Genomic DNA, 24814 nt, shown 5'->3' with positions numbered 1-24814 from the left:
TGTTAATTGGTGTGGCTCCCTGGAAGTCAGTGGAACTCTACCAGCTTAAATGAGATGAAGATTTGGCCTTATGATATTTTTAAATTGCTTTCAAAGCATAGAAAAGCATCAGTCTTTGACAACTGCAAAAGAACTATTGTGGAACTAAATGTTCTCAACCTATTACAATATGGCAAGCAGTAAAAAATCTGATCTTCCCATTTTAGGAGCCCACACAAGGTTTATATTTCAATCCTGAAGAACCAAATCCACTCCCAAGCAAATATTTTAGTGTGTGGTGTATGAGGGAAGGACCTCACTGTATCATTTTTATATTCCTTTTTTCATGTTGTTAATTAGAAACATACTTGTATATAAACAGAAGTTATTTTTCATTTTAAAGTATTTTTAATCTTGATACAATACTGAGAATAAGAGGCATATACCTTTATAATTTCATCCCTTACCCAATTTGTCTTGTAATAAAAGAAATGTAGAATATAAGAAAAGAGGTGGAAAAAAGTTTTCATTCTTCATACATCACTGTGCTCCCTTCTTTTCGTCAGTGAATTACATTAAACAGTAAACCATATCGGTTTTTCCCTATACAAGTTATTTCCTAAATTACCAAAGTAGCACAGATCTCTTCTAGTTAGTCTGTTACATGACATTAATGGAAAATAATTTGTATGCAAGGTCTAAATACCACTCTGTTTCAGTTCCTTATAACTTTTGCCAAACTTAAACTGTTCAAGCTGAGATTTTTGGTGAGGATGTTTGCTTCAGGCTGAAATTTGGGTGGGGGGGGGCGGGGGGAGTAGGGGGAGGGAATTTCAGCAAAAATGATTCAGCCATTTAAGAAAACGAGTTAGGGAAAATATGTTTTTTGCCTGTTTATAATAGAAATTTGTTACAACTGTGTGTTGAGTAGCTCTAACACCTGATGCTTTGGAACAAGGAGGTTGCATTGGTGACGAGGATGTAATTTTTGCTCTTCTTTTGAAAATTCACCCAAACTCAACCAAACTATAAACCTCTTCAAATCTCAGTTCCCACATGGTCAATAGAACTGGCAGAAAAATTGTTTGAAGATTCCATCTGTTCTGAGTATTCACCTGTGTGACAAGTAGACTGCGTGTGTGCCATCTCCACGGAGTGACTGAGCTTCTCCACAGCAGTATTGCAGGGGTTGAGCACGTCTTTTCCTGCAATAGCTCTTGTGGGCTTCTGGGTGCCTCTGTGAGGCCAGGTATGAGAAGTGAGAGTAAAGAAATTGCCTTTTATTCTCAGTTCTCCCTCTGCTGGCGGCCAGGCAATGTGGAGGAGTCCTGTGGGGGGAAAAAAAACAACACAGTATGTGTTCATGTAATTAAAGACTGTATCATCATACATGAGCATAAGGGTTTTGAAGCAAGGTTTCTCAGGCAACGTTATTCTGGCATTTCCTAATTCTGAGTATTTGATTTTTGTGAACTTAACATTCTTTGAATGTAGGGCTTTTTAAAATTTAATATAAATATACTTGAATGTGAGACTAATTTCACAGGCAAGTATACAGTTCAGTTCATTACACTCTTAGGGCTAAATTAGGTTACATTTGTTTTAAAATGTTCCAGGATGACCTGTAGTTTGGAATAAAGTGTTGCCTTTAGGGCACTGCTCATCTTAAGGGGTGATGTGGTGCTGCATTGCCTATGGGGAGCATGTATGCTATTTGACCTCTTTGTGAGTTGTGGCTTACTCTGCTTTGCTGCACCAGTCCAGTGTAGGCCTAGTGCATTGGGGAGGTATGGGAGGAGGCAGAGAGGTCCCTACCCTCTTTATGCCACTGTGCCTCACAAGGGGATAGGAACTGCAATTCTGTTTGGGCCTCTGACAGCACATGCAAGGTGGGAGGAAGAAGGGAGAAGACTTCTTTTGTCTTCCCTGCCCCCTCTATATACATATGTAAGGTCCAGGCAGAATCTGTCCCTTAGATAATGTATAATGAAGAAATCATAACATGGGTGAACAGGAGCTATAATATTCAATGTGAGTTAGGGACAGTGCTTAATTTGCAATGAAAGAAGTGCCGGGCCTCAAGAAATTAGGTGCTGGGGCTCAGCCAATTTTTTTACTTTCATAACTAATGCGGCAAACCCGGAGGTACTAGGGCTATGAACTGCCAAACCTGGAGGTGCTGTGGTTCAGCCCTGGCAAGCCTTGGCACAAATCAAGCAATGGTTAGGGGGCAGAATTAGGCCCAAAGTGAACATAAGCAAACCGCTTTCTTCTGTGTTCTCTTGCTTAATTTCTTTGGTAATGTCACAGATAAATGCTGGTTGTATCAAAATCTATTGCCATGGAAGCATGTGATAACACAAGCACCAGATTGTGGCATCAGTGAATAAATCAGGCAGCAGGAGGAAGGTCTAATATCAGAGAGAGCTGATTTTACCCACGTGCACACACACAAACGTGCCTGGGTAATTAACAGTGATAGAAAAGGAAAAAAAATATTATGTCTTGATGAACTGTTTACTGCTGGGAGAATTCTGCACCAAGAAATTAAAAATTCTGCACAGGTTGTGGAATCCCCATCATTGGAGGGTTTTAAGAACAGGTTAGACAAACACCTGTCAAGGATGATTTAGGTTGACTCAATCCTGCCTCTTGTTCCTTCCAAATCTACATGTCTATGATTCTGAGGATATAAATTGAAGAGCAGGATGAAGATTAGTTGTAGTCTATAGGTCAACAACATTCTGATCTCATCACATTTGTTTGGTTTATTTCCATACAGGTTTATATTGGTGATAAGTGGTTTTTGTTTTTTTTTTTTTTTTTTTGCTTTGACAGCCAATACTTCAGTGTTTTGCTATGGTAGAGTGAGTTAATCAGTGAGCTTTTACAATCATAAACTAATTTGCAGTTACACACTGGTGGGTGGTGGTGGAAAGTAATACAGATAGCGCTCTGAATAGAGGGTAGTGAAGAGCCCCACTAACCTTGGGAGGATCTTTAGGATGGATTGTGTCTGTGGATGTGTAATCCATCCATAGCTGTCTAGTGGGCAGGGAGAGTATGCACATTGCACCATTCTAAGTGGCCCTGCCTGCCAGCCAACCCTGCAGGCTAGTATTGAGGGTCTGCATTGCCTCCCCACCTTGTTTGGGTAATATGCCTCCCTAGTGTCAGGGAAGGTGCATGCCTGTGACTTCAGTGACTGCAGTTGTCACTTGGGCTTATGTGGGAAGTGCTGGGGAAGAAAAGAGGGGAGGAAGTTATCTCTAGGCCAGGGTCAATCTAGCCAATAATGTTTTGTGACAAGGATGGACAAAAAATGTTGCATTTGAGTTTGGCCTCCTAAAAGTTTTGTCCTTTAAGGTTAAGGTTGCCTTTGCTTCAAATTTTAATATATCTTCTCTCTGTCTTTTTTTAGCTGTAATGTTTTCTTCCTCCTCCACAAGATTTTAAGTATTGAGATTCTGAAGAACAAACGTGAAGGATGCCATCTGAGAGGTGCCTCAGGTATGGTACTTTAAAACAGTGCAGGATGTCATTGTCATTTAGCATGGTGTTTACTGAAACATTAGTCAGCATATGATGCATTAACAAAAGCATTCATTTAACACCTGGATCTCCAAATTATAACCTGGAAGAGATTGCTTTAAGTGTTGCTGTTGCCATTATTGCGAACAACATGAAGCATGCATGAGACAGTAGTAATTTACTTGAACCCCACAATCCTCTTCAATTCCCTGTTGTTTCTTGTTCCTTATGTCCTTAGGAATTTGGAATTTGCCTGTGGGCATTTGCAATGCCAGTGCATGCACAAAGTGTAGACAAAGAAAACCCTGGAATCAATGGGGTTTTGCACTGGTGCAGCCATAATGGTGGCTGGCAATTGTTTGCTGTGATTGGGGCACTTTCCCAATGGCCATCTATAAGAAGGCTGCAATGCATTCTTATTCATACACTTCTTCTTCCTTCCCTTCCGAAGTTCTCATTTCTATTTTTGCTTATCCATCTGATGCCTCAATCTGTTTCTCTCTTGTTTATTCTTACTGGCTACTTTACTTAAGACAATAACTATTATTGAATTCATTTTGGGAATGTTTGCACAGAAGGTGCTATACAAAATATATTCATGCTATGGAATTTCTGCAGGACCTAACACCAGCCTGGTTCCCTGAAGGCTGCTCTATTTTATACCCACTGCCTACATCTCACTGGGACCAACTTGGCAATGGTATCCCACGATACATCCTTTTCCTCTGCCATGACCCCAACACCGGAAGATTCCCTCACACATGTGGGATAATGAACTGCCTAGCTCTACTATGCTTATGGCCACTTTGCACTCGCAGAATGGTACAAAATGGCACAGTGTGCCTGTGAATCAATGCTCTCATGTTTATAACTTTCAGTTGAAACTGTCGACGATGTACATACCATGCAACTATGTTTGTATGTATGTGGTTGTAATCAGAAAAATTACTAAAAGTTGACATTGTGCATTACAAATATTTGCTCCCTCTGATTCTAATTCTGCTGAGTTTATGGACAAAATCAGTGTTTTGTTCCTGTTAGAAATGGGAAGGGAGGATGCACATGACTGAACTGTCTTCTATTGTTCCTCAAGCATCAGTAACAGAATTGCTGGTTTCGCTTTGGTTCTGGGTTCCTTATTGTTGCTGCTGAAGAATGAACCTGAAAAAACACAGTTGGATTTATTTTTTTTCAGTTATCAAGTTGAACTTACAGCACTGACTGCTTAAAATAATAAATCTTGACTTGACTTAGTGAATTTGCTATGGAGTTACAGAAAGGAAATAAATGTAAAACAGCAAGAAATCGCTTTTACAGGATTGTCTTTCCTGACAACTGTACTTTATTGTATATGAATAGGATTCCACAAGCAGAATAGTCAGAAATTATTTTGCACTTCTTTCTTTGGTGTGAAACTGAATAAAGGATTAGCCCCTCAGCTGGTATAAATTCATATATAATTCACATGATTTAGCCCAGCAGAGTATCTGGCCAGTTGTATGTGGATTTTTTTTCTTTCTCCATTCCATGTATTTATTATTTTTTTATATACATATGATGAGGTTGTCCTTTCTGTTTCCTGGAGTGGAGGAGACTTGGATCAGGCAGATTTAGGCAGGGAAGCTCAGGGACTATCCGCTCCATGGCTTTGTCCAAACACCAGGGATTTAGAGGAGATGCTTTTTGCAAAAGCACCTGTATTGGTCCTTAGTACCACGTAAGAGTCACCTGAGCCCTTAACACAAACCACCAAGTAGCCATCTGACAACTTTAAGTTACAGCCATTCTGAGTTGGGTTTAAAGAAGCAACCTAAAGGTGAAAGTCTCTAGTCTATTATTAATTTCTCAGCCATCTAGTCCCTACTTATTTATTTTAAAATATGCTCATATTTTAAAGTGAAAATGTAGCAAAAGTTGATATCAAATGACTAATTATTGGTTGAAACCACTTTTACAATATTACCAAGGAATAAGGAATACTATGTTCTGTTGCTTTGACACCTTAAATTGTGGGTATTATCTGAAAAGTAATAGTAACAAAAAAAAAAAAATTGAACCTTCTGGTATCACAGATCTGCTGCTTGTGAGTCATGTCTGCTTTTTTAAGTTACAATTTTAACTAATCGGAACTATTTTTTACCTCCATTAGTTCAGCTAAACCAGCATAGCTATGGAAAAATTAGATGGAATCTCTTCTGGCTTGCACAGAATCAGCAGAATTCTTTATGAAGTACTAGTAGTAGAAACTGTTGTTGGTGATAATACGTGAGCCAGACCATTTGTAGACTTAGTTACATGAATGTTCAATATTACTTTCTACTAATATATTAATTTAGGCCACTTTGGTTGTTTTTCTGTTACCCTGTGAGAAGATGATAAAGCCCTAAACCTTTGTACTCCTCTTACTTAACACTTGTATAAATCAGAACACTGAACCCAACAGTGGAGTAAAGGAGAAAAGAATCGGGGCCCTTGAGTTGTTGTAAATCTAACACATTTTCTATCCTAAATAAGACTAAATTATGTGAAACGTTTCCTGTGCTAAACATACCACATACAAGCGTGTCTCTGTCTGGGCACATGCTGCTTTATTTTTTTTTTAAACCAGAAATGTTGATCAGCATTAATTACTGAGCCTCAGAGATGTGTCTTATATTTGTTGATAGAATCTTTGTTTCCTTCATTTGCAGTATTCAAGAAATGCTGACAGGTCAGAGGCTTTGCCAGTCCAGTTCACATAATGATGCTGTCTTGGCAGCCCTGAACCAACAAAGAAGTGATGGCATACTGTGTGACATCACCCTCATTGCAGAAGACCAGAAATTCCATGCACATAAGGCAGTACTTGCAGCATGCAGTGATTATTTCCGAGTAAGTTTAACGCCGCATTTTCCTTCCCTTATAAAATCACTAAGAAATATGATGTAACTTCAAGAAAAAAATGGTTGCAGGTTCCATGCTGAGCAAGTTATAATTTAAAACTGAGTCTTTGAAAAGGATGAGATTTTTATGTTTTTTGAAATGCACATACTGCACTTTAATTGCATATCACGCTATTAAAATATCCATAATTTTTGTAAGTGTGAATATTATTTGCAATTTTTTCTAATTAAGAGTATAATTTAGTTTTTGTCTTTAATATGGAGACTGGACTTTTTAAGAATGTTCTTTTAACAGACGTATAGGGGTTTGTGTCTGTGTAATTTCCTAGTTTTAAAAAAAAGCAAACTGAAAAAGTGGGAATTCCATTATGTGGCATCATATTAGAACATAAGAGCTACCATACTGGGTCAGTATGGCCCATGTTGCCCAGGATCCTGTCTCCGACAGTGGCCCATAGCAGAGCTTCATGAAGGAGTGTAGAGAACAGGGCAATTATAGAGTGATCCACTCCTGTCTTCCATTCCTGGGTTCTGGTAGTCAGAGGTTTAGGGTTGCCCTGAGCATGGGGTTGCATGTCTGAGGTCCATCAGTGTCTATTAGCCAAGATGCTATCTTCCATGAATTTATCTAATTCTTTTTTGAGGCCAGTTATACTTTTGGCCATAATAATTTCCCATGTCAGTGAGTTCCACAGGTTAGTTGTGAGTTGTGTGAAAAAGTACTTCCTCTTGTCTGTATTAAACTGCTGCCTATTAATTTCATTGGGTGACCCCTTTTTTGGTATTTTGGGCAATTGTGGATAACAGCCCTCTGTTCACTCTTTCCACACCATTCATACTTTTATATAGTGGCATTATGATATTTTGTCTTATTTTCTATCACTTTGCTAATAATTCCTAACATTCTGTTAACCTTTTTTTACTACTGTTGTGCATTAAGGAGACATTTTCATAGAACTATCCATGGTGACTCCAAGATCTTCTTTGTATGGTAACAGCTAATTTAGAACCCATCACTGTATATGTATAGTTAGTACAGGGATTGGCGACCTTTGGCATGCAGCCCACCAGAGTAAGCCTCCTGGTGGGCCAGGCTAGTTTGGCCGATCGCGGCTCCCACTGGCTGCGGTCCGCCATCCCAGGCCAATGGGAGCTGCGGGAAGGGCACCCAGCACATCCCTCATCCCGTGCCGCTTCTCGCAGTCTCCATTGGCCTGGGAGCTGCGAAACCTGCGGACACGGCAGGTAAACAAACCAGGGGGCTTACCCTGGCAGGCCGCGTGCCAAAGGTTGCCGATCCCTGAGTTAGTATTTTTTCCAATGTGCATTACTTTGCACTTAGCAATGTTGAATTTCATCTGTCATTTTGTTGCCTGGTCTCATCCAGTTTTGTGAGATCCCTTAAAAACTCCTTGCAGTCTGCTTTGGACTTTAATATCTTGAATAATTTTGTGTCATCTGCAAACTTGGCCACTTCACTGTTCATTCCCTTTTCCAGATCATTAATGAGCATGTTGATGCCCACATGGATCATCATGAAAGTTTGAACCTTTAGATCTACAGCAAAGACCTATGCCACGTGCGCTAAAAGAGTAAATAATAGCAATAGTAGGTTGTCATCTTCTACGTGGACCATCACTAAAGGGGGATGTGACACTTTACCAGAGGATTTATCATATATTTGCTGACAGCAGTGGCATGCTGAGACTTGGGAAATCTTGAAGTTCCCTTCCAGCCTTTGGAGGGGAGTTTACACTACTGGACCACTTCTGCCTTGTTTAGATCACTTCGGCCCTGCCTCTCCAGCCTGTCCCTGTCTCTTTCCTTCCCCTGGCTCCTTGTCCCAGCCCTATTCTTCTCACCTAGCTAGTCCCAGTCTCCTTGCCCAGAAAGTGCTAGTTTCATCCCTTCAAACTCCCTGACCCAGTCTTGTCACCATTCCTAGTCCTCTCTTCACAGCTCCTCACATGATCTCTCTCCTTTTCCCTGTTGCTAGACACCCCATTCATGTTCCTCATACACACTGGCTCCCAATCTCCCTTCTTATGCTCCACGTGCAATATCTGCATCCCCTCCTTCTCTGGCTCTTTTACCCAGTCTCTTTGCCCAGCCAGTTTGTTCTCCTCCAGTTGCTTGTCAGATCGCCCTTTCCTTGCCACACAGATTCACAATCTCCTCACCCACTGCCAGACTGCAGTCCTAATCTCCCCCAACCCCCACAGGGTCCATATCCCCTGTTTACTCCCCCTAAGCCTGCTGCAAGTCCAGCTCTTCTCCACTCTTCATTCAAACCAAGCAGCTTCCTCTTCCGCGCTCCATTTGCGTAGCTGGGGGTTCATTCAGAGCGCAGTTGAGACAGGCTCCCTGCTCACAGTTCAGGTGGTCACCCCCAGCATGTTCTGCAGCAGCCCTCAGTTGCAGGAAAAATCCTGCTAGGCCCCAGGCTGCAGCATGCCCACTGTGGCTGGAATCTTCTGGGAATTTAGCTGTGAAGTTCTAGTAAGCCACTACTGAGCATGTGTGAACTGTGCTTCCTCCCCCCGCCCAAAGGCTTAAAACTTCGCCACATTGGGTGGATTTTTACGGGGATGACCCCTCTGCCAAATTTAAAGCCCATGCTCCAAAGCATTGGGGTACTAGAGCTTTTCACAGAAAAAGTCACTAGAATTTTTTAACATGGCACAATAACACATCTTCCCCGTCCCTTGTTCTCAGAAACAGCTGAATAATTTTCGCTGAAACATTCCAAAAAATTTCAGCTTGACATAGACACCCAGCATAGAAAATTTCAGCCCAAATTATGAAAGTTGGGTGAAATTCAAAGCAATTGAAAAACAGGTCTTTTTATTGGAAGTGTGCAAGCTTAATTATAGGCATTGTTACCAATCCCACCTTGTGCTTGTGTGTGTGTGTGTGTGTGTGTGTGTGTGTGTGTGTGTGTGAGAGAGAGAGAGAGAGAGATTCTAAACTGTATCTATAGGTTTATTTTGAAATCTCATTAAATAGTGAGTCACCTTGACACTATTCTGAGACTAAAGGAGTAATTGCTTTAAAAGTCTGTTTTCAGTAACAAAATACAGTTAAATTTTTAGCTATAGTAGTTGTAGCCTTAAATGCCTTTATAGTGACCTTTTCATTCCATTAATGTAATTATATGTTTTTAACACCCACGTATTGTGAGCTATTCTGTATCCTTAATTGTCTAAACAGGATCTTCGTCCTCCCCTGGAACTGGATAACTTTTTTGTTAAATTTGAGGTTTAGCTTGCTATATACATATAAGGAATGCTGTCAACTTCAAACCAGTTACTTTCACTGTAATGACTACTAAATCAATTTAACTTCCAGTTTTTGAGTACATTTTCCCAATTTCTCTCCCTTATTGCTATCAGAGGGGACCCTCCACACTTAACAGGAGAGAACACTTCTGCCAGATATATGTACTATTCTTAAGTGTGAGTTGCTGATCCTACTATGTTGCCTCTTGGCCATATACAGCCAGGACACCTGTTTCTCCTCTTCTTCCTGGCGTATAGAGGGGCTTGATAGGGTTGCCAACTTTCAAATTGCAGAAAACCCAACACCTCGCCCCCCTCTCCTTCCCTGAAGCCCCGCCCCCTGCTCACTCTATCCCCCCTCACTCTGTCGCTCGCTCTCCCCCACCCTCGCTCACTTTCACTGAGGCAGAGGATTGGGGTGCAGGAGGAGATGAGAGCTCCGGCTGGGGGTGTGGGCTCTAGGGTGGGACTGGGGATGATGGGTTTGGGGAGCTTAGGGCTGGGGCAGGGAGCTGGGTGTGCGGGAGGAGGCTCAGGGTTGGGGCAGGCGGTTGGAGTGCAAGGGAAGGTGTGGGCTCCAGGTGGTGCTGACTCAGGTGACTCCCAAGAAGTGGCCGGTATATCCGGCTCCTAGGAGGAGGGGTAGCCAGGTGGCTCCATGCCTGGGAGCTTACGAAGCTGGCGCTCGGGGTAGCACCTGTGGGCGGGAACAGTGCGCAGAGCCCCCCTGGCTGCCCTTTCGCCTAGGAGCTGGATATGCCAGCCACTTCCCGGGAGCTATGCAGAGCTGGGTTGGGAGCCTGCCTGCACTGCCAATTGGACTCTTAATGGCACATTCAGCAGGGCTAACCAGAGCCGCCAGGGTCCCTTTTTGACCAGGTGTTCCAGTTGAGAACCAGACACCTGGCAACCCTAGGAGGGTAGATTGTTGGGGCACCTGTGTCTGATTTCAAGGAGTGACTGGAATGAGGAGAGGGGCACTTTTCCTCCTGCAGTCTGATTCTGCTGCTGACAATTCAGTCTTTCCCTGCCCCAGTGTGGTTGCCTCCTCTGGTTTTTCAGAGGGAATAGGTGCTGTCTCTTTCCTCTTATAGCCAGATCTTTTGCCATAGCCTCTCCTGGTCCCATGGAATGGCTGTAGAGCTCTTTCTCTTCCTAGCCTGATTTTTATTACTCTCCTTCTGAGTGGCTTGAGGTTATGGAGGTATTTTCTCTTGCCTGCTGTCTGGTGCCCACAGTCTTGCAAGGGGGAGGTGATAAGAGGGGTAATCTTGTTGCCTCCTGTCCCAGCTGAAAGGGCCTAGGGTAGGATGCATGCACCCACTGCTGCTAAGTACTCCCCAGATACTTTAAAGGGATCCAGGAAGAAAAGATGAGGACATGCTGCCTCCCACTTCCATGCAGCTCCCATTGCTCCACAGCCTTATGAAGAAGTCTAGGGGATGGAGAATGGGGCTCCTGTTGATCCCCACTTCCACTTAGGTGTCTGGGGACTTAAGATTGGGGCTTCCTTTCTTTCTCAGTCATTTGTTACTCTCCCGCCCTTTGCAAGAGTTGTGTGGTAGTCACATGGCTTCCCCTCCCACCCAGCACACTCTCTTCTCTCATTCCCCACCCCCCTCTAATGCCTGGCAACTCTCATGAAGAGTGGGCTGCTGCCTGCCTGCCTGCCCTGTGTTCTTTAGCAGTGTGACTAGAACAGCTCCTGTCTTGCTTACTGATTGATTGACCTTGAGATTGGGGCACTGTGACTCACCCTGTTTCCAGTTGGGTTACTTGGTGTTTGGTGATTTGTCATTGCAAATTTTTGTCTTGCTACACTATGAAAAAAATAACAATTTTAAGATGGTTCAAATTATTAAAAGCTGCATACATCATTTCTATTGAAAAATACGGTGGGAGTGATTTAATGCAGCATTTAGTAATTTGATCTGCCTCAAAATTTGTTATAATTTAGTGGGACACGTTGTCCACACTGTAAATATCTGCTGAAAAAATGTACCACTTCTTTGCTGAAAATCAACCAAACAATAGCTGCTATTAGTAGACACAAACTTTGTTAGGAAATTGTGGGGTGAGAAGATTGACGTTGCATGGGGTGATAGTAAGTGAGGAAGGGAATAAATGCAGCATAGCCAAACCTAACCATCCAAACATAATGAATCAGCTTCCCTCTAACTGTCCCCCCAAATAAAAAAATCATGAGATCGGCTTAAAATCATGATTTTATTTAAAGTGTTTACATTTTGGCTTCTGAGCCTTTAGGCTTCATTGGGTCATGTTTACAGGTTTTCTCTTCAACCATGAGGGCTAGAAACTTAGCTTTCATTGCTTTAAAAAAGTGAGATTCTCATGTAATCACAGGACTCCAGGAGCTGGGGCTCGAAGAAGAACGACAAATACCATGAAACTCACAATAAAAGCCCATTGGGTACTTCTCATTTACATAGACTCTTGAAGTTTTTCTTTTGCTTGTTTTTGAATTTTATAAAAGGGGTAGTACAGTATCTTGAAAATGGGGTGCATACTTTCTCTTTTATCTGCATGAACTTTAGATGGCTCCAGTGCTGAAAATGTGTAATCCTGTAAGTGTTTTCCTGCAGGAGAGAATAAGATAAGGGGTGCCTTTCTTAAAAATAACTTTAGCATACCAATATCTGCTAGTAAACTTAGTCCTTGTGAATTGAAATACCACAATCAATAGCTGAGAATTGCTTCTTTTTCACATAAGTGACTCTACTTTTTTACCTTGATTATGTTTCTTCACTGTGATCAAATTTTCCAATGATTTTTGTCTATGGACTGATTTTTAATATTGCTTTTAGAATGACCGATCTGATAGATCCCTTCAATAACCCAGCCTTAATTATAGGAGTACCTTGTAGGCAACCGAAATATAGGCGTTGCTTATACTTTGCTTTATAGAAGGTTCTTGCAATCTTTTTTTGGACAGCTGTAGCCCCTCCATTGTTTGCAGCAGGCCTCTGAAATTGATCAGGGAGAGAGGGGCCTGACTGTGACAGACTGACAATGTCCTGAATAAGCTTTAATGAATTAAATTAAACCTTATTGAACTAGGTTTAATAACATTGGGGTCCATTGTATTAAAAATGCAATTGTTTGTGTTGTTAAGGGATTGTGAATGTATGTTCATGGAAAACGTAAATAGGAGAACAGCAGGGGGTGGTTAGGCAAACTCATGCAGGTTGGAACAGTTTCAGAGAAACACCACCCCCTAAAGAGATTTGAATATACTGGTTCAAACTGGAGTCGCCAGGGGCCAACAGACAAAGAAAGAAAATAGCCTGGTTTTAAACTGGCTCATGGCCTCTTTTCTGATCCACCAAATGGACAGGACTTCTGGTCCAAGGTGGGCCCCTAATCTTTAGGGAAAAGTTGGAAGGACTAATAGCCAATCAGAACTCTTATCAGAGTAAAGTGGGGGGGGGGTCTCTGACAAACTTATTTGTACACATGTAGATTCTTTCATTGTATTTAATTTGTTTTCACTGTAGTGCTTTTATCTTAAGAATAAAATAGGCTAGCATAAAAAGAGCTGTGCAGTATCTGTAACTGTGGGCAGTCAGACCATTAACAGTCTCTGAAACGAAAGCAAGCAGGTATGCTTGGGAAGCCTGTGCCTGTTGAGAATAACACAGTGGAGGCAGGGAACTGTGCAGTCTAGAAACACCCCAGTCAGAAGGGAATGAGATGCAGGTTTCCACCCATGAGAGGTAACAACTCGGGAGCTGGAAGCCTGAGAGTTGGTGTCCCTGGCTGGACCACTGAGGGGAAATACATGTGCCCTGAACTGTGACACAGGCTGCAAGCTGGACAGCAAGGACCTCATTCAGAAAGGTGCAAGGGTTGCTTGGGGCCAGGTGGAGGACTGGCAATGCAAGGTGTGGGGCTGAGCAGGGGGAGTCAGGTGTGGGGGACCAAAGTGTGGTGACCCCCACTCTGTCCAGTGGGAAGGAGCAAGCTGCCTCCTGTGTGAGGGAGATCTGCACCTTCAGCCTGGGCAGCCTTGTGTGGGGTAGGGAAATAATGGCTGGGAGCTAGCTGCTGCCTCCTAACTGGGGCCCTTGGAGCTGGGAGCTGCCCTCCTGCTGGTGCCTGAGTGTTCGCAGGGTCTGTCACCAGGGCCCAGAGGCCTTGGTAGCCCCAGGCCGGGGTCTGCCCCATCATCGTCTAACACGGCTGCAGGAGGTTCGGGGGGTGGGGATGGCAGCAGTGGGGGGGCACTTGGGGGTTTCCCACAGACTACTAAAGGAATAGAAGAGGGGTGGTGGCAGACTGTAGTTTTGCCTAAGGTGGCCGATTAGATTGTCTTGAGCAGTCTCTGGAAAGTTGGGTTAGTCAATGGATGTATAGCTGCATTGTAATTGTACTAACGAGCTACGTGATTTCCACTGAGAGATTCTTCTTTTCTCCAGGGTTCAGATATGGAGCATTGCTACTAAAAAGTATGACTTTACTAGCACACATTTGGATTGTTAGCAGCCGATTTTATAACCTAAGGGGAGTGAGTGTGTGTGTGTGTGTGTGTGTGTTTTTAACAAAATGCTTCAATTTCTCAAAGTCTGAACAACCCTCTTTCTTCTTCTTTTCCATTTGAATGGGTTTATAGTCAGACCACTGAATTACCTCAAAATGACAAAAATCTTTCATGTAATCTGGATGATCAGGACAATCTAAATCAATAAGATCAGATTTTAAAATGTCATTACTACTTGGATCTTTGATAGTGAGCATTTTCAATTCTTAGTTTAAATACTTTTGGTTCAAGATGAGCCAAATAGAACTAGATTTTCTCCTTTCTCCTGTAACTTTCATCGCTGCTTCATAAGTACCCCATTCTCTGAGAGAGTTTTGAGTCTCCTATTTCATTGCTGGCAGGAAGAAGTATTGTCAACTGATATCTTTCCATATAGTCAGCACAGCTGGTTATTTGTATTTTGTTACATGTACAATGTACCTTGCTAAGGCTGAACTTTGCTCTTCAGGGCCACTTACTTCTGCTGTATGTAGGGTTGCCAGGTGTCCTGTTCTCTACCGGAACACCCTAGGGTGACCAGAGTCCCGATTTTATAGGGACAGTCCCGATTTTTGGGTCTTTTTTTTATATAGGCTCCTATTACCCCCCCCCCCTCTTGATTTTTCACACTTGCTGTCTGTTCACCCTAGAACACCCGGTCAAAAAGAAACTCTGGTGGCTAAGGCTCCCTGCCTGCCCTAGCTCTGCGTGGCTCCCAGAAACAGCCACCAGGTCCTTGTGGCCCCTAGGCACGTGGGCAGCCAGGGAGGCTCTGTGTGCTGCGCCTACCCCAAGTGCCTGCTCCACAGCTCCCATTGGCCAGGAACTGCGACCAATGGGAGCTGCGGAGGCAGCGCCTGCAGGTGCAAGGGCAGTGTGCAGAGCATCCCTGGCTGCCCATGCACCTAGGGGCTGCAGGGATCTGGCAGCCACTTCCTAGCAGTCATGGTAAGCACCGCTGGGCCCATGCACCCTGAACCCCCTGCTGAACAACCCCCTACCCTAGCCCTGAGCCGCACCCTAAACCCCTCATTCCTGGCCCCAGCCCAGAGCCCACACACCCAGCCAGAGTCCTCACCTCCCCCCCTGCACTCCAATTCCTGCCCCAGCCCAGAGCCCCCTCCTTCACCACAAACCCATCATCCCCAGCCGGAGCCCTCACTGGCCTCCCGCATTCCTACCCCCTGCCCCAGCTCAGTGAAAGTGAGTGAGGATGGGGTAGAGCGAGTGACGGAGGTATGGAGCAAGTGGGGGTGGGGCCTTGGAAAAGGGGTGGGGCAGGGGTGTTTGGTTTTGTGCGATTAGAAAGTTGCCAACCCTAACTGTATGTATGAAATAGTTACAGAGGATGTTAGAGAAACTGGCTCAGATTCACTCCAGTGTCTATGCTACTGAAGGGACTTGGCAATGGGAAGGCCATTTGTCAGAAGGAAGATTGTGGTGGATGACATTACCTGTTTTCTCCTGTGTGCCCAAAACCTGTCAGGGAAGCCCCCAAAGTGGTATTTTTATTGGCTGTGGAGGCAGTCATAGGATGCACACATTTAGTGGGTCCTTACTGCAATCTCCACAAGTAGAGCTTTTATGGAGCATCTAGCAGAGATTAAAACTGTCCTTCTGTGTGGCTACTCTCCACCACCTTGAGTGAGTTCCCTGGGTATAGTGGCACTTGCTAGCTACAGCAAATAGTGCGAGCATATGTATGTATGTGTAGAGAGAGAGAGTGTGTGTGTGTGTGTGTGTGTATTTGAATAACATCAGAGTACCTGAAGGAATGAAACAAGATCACATTGTCTAAAAATCCAACAAACTTTAATGCCATCAGAGCCCTAAAACAGCAGCACCTGCCTCCCCTAGAACTGGTGACATGCCGCTCCACCCACCTCAATAACACTTTGTTTCAATTTCCTAGTCTCCCAGCCTCTCACAACACACACACCTGCAACCCAACCCCCAGGTGAGGGAGGCCCATCACAGAATGCATATGTTTTATCTGTCATGTTACTTATTATGCTATATGGAAATTTTACATGAAATTTTCTTCCTTTAAGGAACACCCCAGTAACTTCATGAACACCAACAGAGTGAACCTTAAAACAATGTCTACTTCATTTCAGTGGATTTGATTTGATTTGATTCCTGCTATCTGAAATGAGACTGTAGGTCTTCATCTAGAAGAAGGGTGATTGGGTTAGAATATACTCTTCACATTGATTGTGAGCGTTGAAACCACCACATTTGACTCTACAAACAGCTTGGTGGAATGCTGCTAGGTGACTAGCATAATCTGCATCTGTAATGCTTCAATATCTTAGCAGTGGCACATTTTCTCTCTTCCACTGTGTTACTCATCTGAACATAATTCTGAATTACCATGTGTGTGATCCTGATTATTTGAAATAAAACAGTTTTCAAAATCCGTAAAATACCTTATAATTACTATAAAAAGCAAGAGCAGTCTTCTTACACATATCAGTAGTAGAAAAGAATTAGACACTATTAACAAAACAGTAGCTGCAACCATCTCTGCCACTCTGCTTCACATCTTCAAAAAAAAAATCTAGTGAAGTAAGTGAAAATTAACTAGTCATGTATGCAAGAAGTTCTGTGCAGGAGTGTCCCTAGCTCTTTTGCTGGCCAGTGCAACCCCCCCCCCCCCCACAAAATAAATGGCTGAACAGTCATCAGCAGAGCAAATGGACGACCAATCAGATTGTCGACCCCTGGAAGTTGGCATGTGGGGCAACCACACTGCTCACCTTAGAATCTACCCTCTGTCTGCATCCTGACATGGTAGTTCTCTTTTAAAATGTGGCTGAGAAGCATTGATGGTTTTCCTTGTTCTGTGGGAGGAAGTTTTTACTTGTTCTGTGGATGAATTGATCCTATATGACTGTTAATCCTGTACATTTTGACATCAAGCTCCAGAAGCACTAAATCATCCATGTCCTGCATTTGTTAAAATCCAAACATCAAAGCAGTTATGAGCCAGCGCATAGAGCAGGGAGGAGTTCTCAGTGCACCAGTCAAGGAGGCGGAACTCCCCTCTGCATCCAACAGAGGAGTGGGAGCTGTACTTTGCGTGTTTTCCCTTACTTTAATCACTTAACTTTTTATTCTTTACATTTGACAAATGTCATCCTTGTGAATCCAATCTGTGATCTCGTCAAAAATAGACACAGTTGTTAAAAACCTTCTGTGAAAGTTTCCTTTTCTATATATTGCTGTTCCATTGATCTCAATGGCCAAAAGAGGTAAAGGCATTTATCAACTCTTTCAACATTAAAACGGTGATACTTAGGTTTGGGAGTTTTTTTCTACAGAGGCATTTATTTTACTTGATTCCTTGAAAACATCCAAAATAATTCAGTCTAAAGTTGGAAGTTTATTGATCGAACACAAGAAAGAAGAAATTAAAGCAAGCATTTATATTGAAACTAAAATGGAGTGATTATGCAAAACAGATTCAATCAGAAACTTTAAAATATCTTTTTGGAGGCAAAGTATCAAAGTCCCTTTACTTTTATTAACAACCATTCTTTTATGAAAAGGAAAGGGTTAATTTTACTCTCGGTCCAGATATGTGAAGAGTATTCACTTCTGTTTCTAACAGACAGACAGACAGACACAAGGTGGAGGAGAGAGAGGATAGAAAAGATAGAGGAATTATGGCTTTTGTTGATGTTTTTTGAACACTGGAGAGCTGGTCAATTACAAATGGATGCTTTGGGTGTTAGGCTGACTACGACACATGTTGCTTGGACTCTGGTTCATATACTGGTCAGAGACATCATCTGGTTGGGTCCTTTCTCCTTAGACAGGACAGAATTGTGTTCATCTTATCTCTCTGGGCTGATGCAGTGCAGTTGATTTCAGGATTTGATGAAAAGCTGAGAGAGTGAGAGATAGGAGAAAGGAGCAGGAACAGAAAGTGACCCAAAAGGAAGGCAGGCAGAACAAGATCTTTGTGGTGCTGGCAATTAGGTATCCCCAGGACTGGCTCTAGGCACCAGCAAACCAAGCACATGCTTGGGGTGGCACAATTCCAGGGGCAGCATTCCTAGAGCTGGCAAACCTAGAGCCGGCCCTGGGTATCCCCACTGATGGGCTGAGAGTTGGATGTCATGATGATATGGTGATTTTCAGGACTCACAAGTGGAAAAACAAAATTCCTTGAACAAGAGCAAACCCTACGGGCCTTCCTCTGAGGAAGAAAAACTTTCAGTGTGGTCTGCTCCTTCTGTCTTGGGGAAAAGGTGGGCTGCATAGTTCATCACCTCAATATTTTGTCCACCAGTTAGGCTTAATATCTGCCACACCAATTGTGAAGCCAGAAATTAATGGATCAAATCTTCTGGTTTTACCATCATGATTTCAACAGTCCTTGAACCATATCAGCAGGTCCTTGTTGTTGTTTGAACTAATCCCGTTTCTCTGTCTGGTTCTCTTGCACTTGTTCATAACATTCATTATTGAGACCAACTTGACCATGGTTAATTTCCAAGCAGGCAAAAAAATCTTTTATTGATATCTTATGAACATGCACATGCTTTTCACATATGAGCTTACAAGTGGGGTACATTTTTAGGCCTAATAATCACAAGAGTGCTTAGGAAAAATCCTTACAGAGTCCATTTGCAAACTTTCCCATAGCATGGACCACATTTTAAAACAGATTGTTTTGTGGACCACCTACTCTCCTATTTGCAATTGAACAGGCCACCCCTCTTCATATTCACCATTTCATAATATATCTGTGGCAATTACAGCAACTGCTTACTTGGAAAAGTAATACTGAAAAATATTATATATTTTAGCTCCATTGATATCAATTTAGCATCTGGAAACAAGGAATGGGAGGAGGCAGCAATATGCTTATGCAGTGCTGAGCATGCTCAACTCCCATTGAAGTCATGGCCAGATTTTCAAAGCTATTTCTGAAATGAATGAGTGAGGTGTCTGGGCACTTTTGATAATCCCACTAGGTGCCTTACTGCATTTTTAGGCACCTAATCACCTTTAAAAATCTGGCTTTGAGGGCCTGAAGTCAATGTAAGTCTTTCTGTTGATTTCAATTGGCATTGGATCAGGCCTATAGTTTGAATGTTGGCTATAAAGAACAAAGCTAAATGACAAATGAGCATGGCCAAGTTTAGTGTGCTAACTAAGAATGAAGAAATTATTTAGAGAGCCACTTATTCTGGAGGAAATTACATAAAAAGGACAGCAGCTCAGTTGCTACTGTCATGATGAGAACTGGGATGACCTTTAATTTAGCACAAGCGTGACATTTGCTAGGGTATTTGTTTTTTTTATTCGGCTGTTAGGCTTTAATTAGTATTTTAGGGTTTCTTGGTAAAGGAGATGAAAGACAAAAGAAAAGTGCTCAGTGAGCAGATTTCACACTTGGTCCTATTTATTAAACTATTGCTGAACCAATATGACAATATAAATTAAGGGTACTTCTATTAGCAAATCTTAAGATTAAAACTGCTCAATGTAGTTATGGACTATAAAAAGTACATCCTGTTTGGATTCTCAAATACTATTTCACTGTCACACTGAGGTTACAAGAGTTGAAGGTAATTGACATATTCTATCATAGGCCACTACATTTGGATTTGAATGTGTAATGGGATTTGTCACCACTATAAATTGGCTTCGTAGCAGAATAATTATAATATCTAAAATTTAAAGCTCTTGATGCCAGAAAAAAGGATTTTACAGTAGTGCAGATGAAGGTAGTGCTATGCAGTGAGATGATTAAATTCTTCATCTTTTTCACATTGAACTTTCCCTGAATAGGCAGAGAAAATGGGGGAAATGACTTGAGCAAGTAAAGGTTCTTAGTTTTGAAAATCCATGAAGGTTATTAGAGAAGTACAGACTGACTTTAAAAAAAATCAAATATCCCTTGAAAACAAATGATTTTTAACCACATTAAAAGAATTGAACCACTATGTATATAGCATTTTAACCTTTGAAATAAGAGGATATCATTGTAGCCATGACACTTGAAGTACCGAATAATCAGTTGCAGTGAGTATTTTTAGGGCGGTTTTAAGCAGTTCATGGAGTGTTGGCCTTGGTTCACACTAGGCCATATGTGGGGAAAAAAATCACACCCTGGACCAACGTAGCTATGCTGACATAACTTTCGATGAACGTAGAGGTATGTCAATGGAAGAATGCTTCTGTTCATGTAGCTAGTGTCATTGGGGGGGAGGTGTTCTTATACCAGCAGAAAAAAACCTTTCTCTTAGTGTGGGTGGTGTCTACGCTATGGGCTATGGTGCTGACATAGCTATGGCGATTGTAGTATCTCTAGTGTAGACGTGCCCTTAGGGAAGTTTCTATGGGTATAGCTACACTGCAGGATTGTGTTATAGCACAAACCTCTCTACCATACACCCTGAAAAATCTTAAATGTACGTTTAGGTGAGCTCAAGCTCATTGGACCTGCGCTGGGGTGCTCTGCGGAGGGGTTTGGCACAATGAGTGTGTTGAGCTGGGAGCTGCGCCCCTATGCATTCACTTTACAGTGTGAAGGTAGCAAAGCCACATTTACCTCCATTTGTGTTTAGATAGTCCTCCATGGCCATTTCCACAATTTCCTGTATCTATGTCTCCGGCCCTTCCACCTACTCACTTTCCACTTACCCTCTATGAACTGAAAGAGTTTTAATTATCTTATTCTCAGAGCCAGCACATGACCAAAGATCTGTAGGAATTGAGGAGGGTTTTCAAAATGCATGAGGGCTAAATAATCAGAAATCAAGTATTACTGGAAGTTTGAGAGTTTATATTGAACTATAATCCCCTCCAGAGGCCAGTCCCACAATTAATTCTAAATGGCTCCTGGGACCAGACTGAGCTACCTTGATTGGAGCTGAGATCCAGGATCTTAATTATTTTGAATATCTGTAGATGTGTTCTGTTGTATAGCTTCTTATACCATACACAAAGAGTAACTTCTATCTGAGACAAGCTTAGCATAGCTCCTAATTGGTACCCTTTCACCAGATGGAGCTACTTGCTTGTGTATCACAGTGGTCTAAATCACACTTTCATTATGTGAATGGGACACAAGTACTCTGAGTGGAATTTGCCCCACCAGAATTCTAATGAACCTCCTCCCTCCCCCACCCCCTCCACACAGACTTAAATGGAGGGTCTAATGTGATTATGCAGGATAATGGATGTGGTAGTCCTTTCCTTTCCTCCAGCATATCCTAGCTGTGCTCCTGTCTGACCAATCCTGGTCCTGTAATGTAGGTTTAACTGTGCTTCATATGCTTTGGGACAGGATATTTGTGGTCTTCAAGGTGACGCATGTGCTTAGTTTTCAAAAGTCAGTCCCCAAAAGAGCTAAGACCAATGAAAGGTGTTATAGCAGTTTGTCAACATGCTTTTGAAACCAACAAGGACAGTTTTAAGATCCTGCTACTTATAAATGAAGGAGACTGTGTGCTCAAGAGCTAGTACAATCAGATATAGCTATTATTCCTATTTTATTTTCAAGCTTGGTTTTAATACCACTTGATAATGTTGTCAGAAGAACATTGGGCTTATCCATTGGGAAACACAAAGCTAGGTTAGGCCAAAATTTTCAAATATGATTCATGCTTTTTGATGCCCAGTTGGAGATAATGTGAAGGGGCCTGGTTTTTTTAGACAGTGTGGATCCCTGTCCTCTGAAAATCAGGTCCATTGAAAAAGCTTAGGCTTCTTGGGGCAGGAAGTCTTTTGTTGTTGTGTTTGTACAGTGTCTAACATAATGGAGTCCTAATGATTGGGGTCCATATGTGCTATCACCATAAAAAGAATAAGTTGGGCACCTAGAAATTGAACCATCAAAATAACTAATGCATTTTGAAATCTTGGCCCTAATATATTGTAGATTTTAACACCCACCTCCATCTGTGGAAACAAAACTATAATGTCAACAAAACACAGAATAGCTTTAGAACAATTTCAGCATTTTTCTCTTCTAAAGGATGCTATTGAAAAGTGTTGATAGCAAATCTACTGTCTTTCTGTTAACCATTTTATGTTAAACATTTGCTGTAAAATGAAAGCTGAAAAAAGGAGATAATATGAGGAACTAAACTGAGGGCTTTCCTTCTCAGCATAGGCAAATATTGATAAAATATTATTAATCTCAAGCTAATTGACTTAGACTGTTAGGACAATTCATTATATGTGATCTCAAAGCTAACCTAACTTTGAAGAACTATAGCAATCTCCTGTGCTCTTACATTTTCTGCTCTCTACTAACCGTTATACTACACGAGGTTCCAATATGTGTGTCCTTCTCACTGAGTTATACATTTTAAATACTGAAATATATTTCAAGATGCTATTTTAATTAAAAAGATAAAATCCTTATGGTAAATATATTTTTGGGTATTTCAGTTGTAGATTGGCACCTATTATTGGAAAATGGAACTGTGACAAGGTGGGCTAGAGGCCCTGCTGGAGGCCTTGTGGCCCTCCCTCACCCTGCCCCCAAAAAGAGCGGAGGAGAAGTCCTTTTGGTGGCCTAGAATGGCTGCAGAGAAGCAACCAATCAGAGGGGCTGCTGGGCCAGAAGGGCCATATAAAAGGAAGCAGCAGAGGCAGAGTAGTCAGTTGCTGCCTGGAGCTTGAAATGGAAGATCCTGGTGCCTGGCTGGAAGAGGAGCAGGACCATGGACAGCTCACTGCAGGCAGTACTGAATCCAGGGAAGGCTGCTGAAGATGAGGTCCCTGGTTGGATGGAAGAGCAGCAGGACCATGGACAGGTCAGTGCAGGCAGGCTGACCCCAGGGGACTGAGCCCAGAACCTAGCCAGACCAGGCAAGGGTACAGTGATGGGCCCTGCTGGTTTGGTTGAAAACTGAGCCAAGGGTGGGCTGCCAAGAAGACACCAAATGAGGGTATAGAGATGGCCCCCTAGTGGGCTGTTAAAAAAGGCAGTGCCTCCGGGGGGAAGCTTTGGTGCTATGGCCCCATACAAGGGCCATGAGAAAGAACTAGAGACTGTATACCCTGGAAGGGGGCGGGGAAGTGTATGTGACTCAGCTGGAGGGCTTAGTCACTGAAGAATTTACAAAAAACTATTGTCTGTGGGGGCGCTCGAAAGAGGCGGGTGCCACCCCATTGTAAAAATTGAAAGAAAAGCAGGCTTTCACCTGACCCGAAAGTGGGGCGCGCATGAGAGGGAGTGCCAATTACAGGAATGGAATTTCCAAACCAAACATTCTATTCTCTATAGTTTCTTTTACCGTGATCATCACTATAATATCCAAGCACATTAAGCAACCAGGACTACACATCTTTCATGTATTGTTTGTTCTCTCATCTTCTCCCCTGAGGGGCAAGCATGTACAGTGGGGGCGGTGTCTTGTTTTGGTAGAATTTTTTCTAATGATGTATTAAATAAATATATGCATTGCTCTGTGTTTACATTAGAGAAGGCAAGGTTAAAGAAATGTGTCTTTCACTCAGAGAGGAAAGTAGTGAGGTTTGTGATGGTCTTTAGTTCTTGGCGGAGTTAATTCCACAGTCTTGGACTATCTCCAGAAAAGGTTCTCTCCCCCATACAGATGAGCTTAATTCTCATTATTGAGAGTTTCATTGTGCCAGAGGAGTGAAGGTGTCAGACCCAGTCTTTCAGGTATCCTCAGACCAGGTGGTGGAGTGCTTTGAAGATAAGGACCAAGACCTTGAACTTAATGCGAAATTCTGTGGGAAGCCAGCATAGGGAGTGGAAGACTGTTATAATGTGCTAATGTCTGCCAGGATGGGATGGAGTCTTGTAGCTAACCGAAGATGGTAGAAAACACTACTTGCAGCCATTGCAATGTATGAGCTCTGCGTCAGTGAGGAATCGAAGAGTACTTCTGGACACAGACTCTCTTGACCAATTGTGGATATGAACTTTCAATCAAAGAAGACTCACTGTGACTGCAAACTCCTCTTCTCTGTCCACCTGCATCTCTTCTGTCTTGCTTGGGTTCAGCTTTAGCTAACTCTTCTCCATCCATAAGCTAATCTCAGCCAACCACTGAGCCATCTTAGTGATAGTGATGTAGTCAGATATGGTAAAAGATATGTCATCCACATATTGCTGGCACTTGAGTCCACCTTGTCTGACCAGATCACCTAGTGGTTGTATGTAGATGGTTAAAAGGACTGGACAAAGAATTTAGCCTTGTGGAACACCACAAAGTGAGGAATCTAGCGGTGGAGGAGTAGTGATGGGAGCATCCCTCCAGGAAGGACTAAAGCCATTTGAGCATTTTACCCTGAACTCTTGCCACTGCTTTCAGGCAAGACAGCAGTACAGTGTCGAGGTCCAGGAGGATGGAAATGGATGTCTGTCCTGTTTCCGTTGACAGGAGCAGATCACCCATCAGTGCCACTGAAGTGGTTTCAGTTCAGTGTTCTGGCCTGAATCCAGACTGTGCTGGGTTTAGAATGTTGGCTTCAGCTAGATGATCTTGGCCATTTGCTAGTTTCTTTATGAGCTTGCTCAGGAATGGAAGCTTGACACTGGATAGTGGTTGGCTAGCACTGAAGTTTTCAGGGTTTCTTCAGCGTTGGTTGGACTATTGCAGGGATCG

General features: G+C 42.7%; 1 protein-coding gene across 2 annotated transcripts in view; it reads left to right on the top strand.

The window, feature by feature from the left end:
• The first annotated feature begins 3403 nt into the window (after positions 1 to 3403).
• The window catches only part of KLHL32 (kelch like family member 32), a 142318-nt gene continuing 120907 nt past the window's right edge, over positions 3404 to 24814 (top strand). For both annotated transcript variants that reach the window (XM_029912261.1, XM_026652917.1), the window contains exons 1-2: positions 3404 to 3489; positions 6201 to 6381. In XM_029912261.1, coding sequence (XP_029768121.1) covers positions 3467 to 3489; positions 6201 to 6381 — 204 coding nt within the window. In that variant the 5' untranslated portion in view covers positions 3404 to 3466. The remainder of the gene's footprint in view (positions 3490 to 6200; positions 6382 to 24814) is intronic.

This window comes from Terrapene carolina, unplaced genomic scaffold, assembly GCF_002925995.2.
Source record: "Terrapene carolina triunguis isolate 2854851 unplaced genomic scaffold, T_m_triunguis-2.0 Scaffold42, whole genome shotgun sequence".
NCBI classification, from domain to species: Eukaryota; Metazoa; Chordata; order Testudines; family Emydidae; genus Terrapene; species Terrapene triunguis.
Note: the sequence above shows the minus strand (reverse complement) of the source record. Positions and strands in the feature narration are given on the sequence as shown.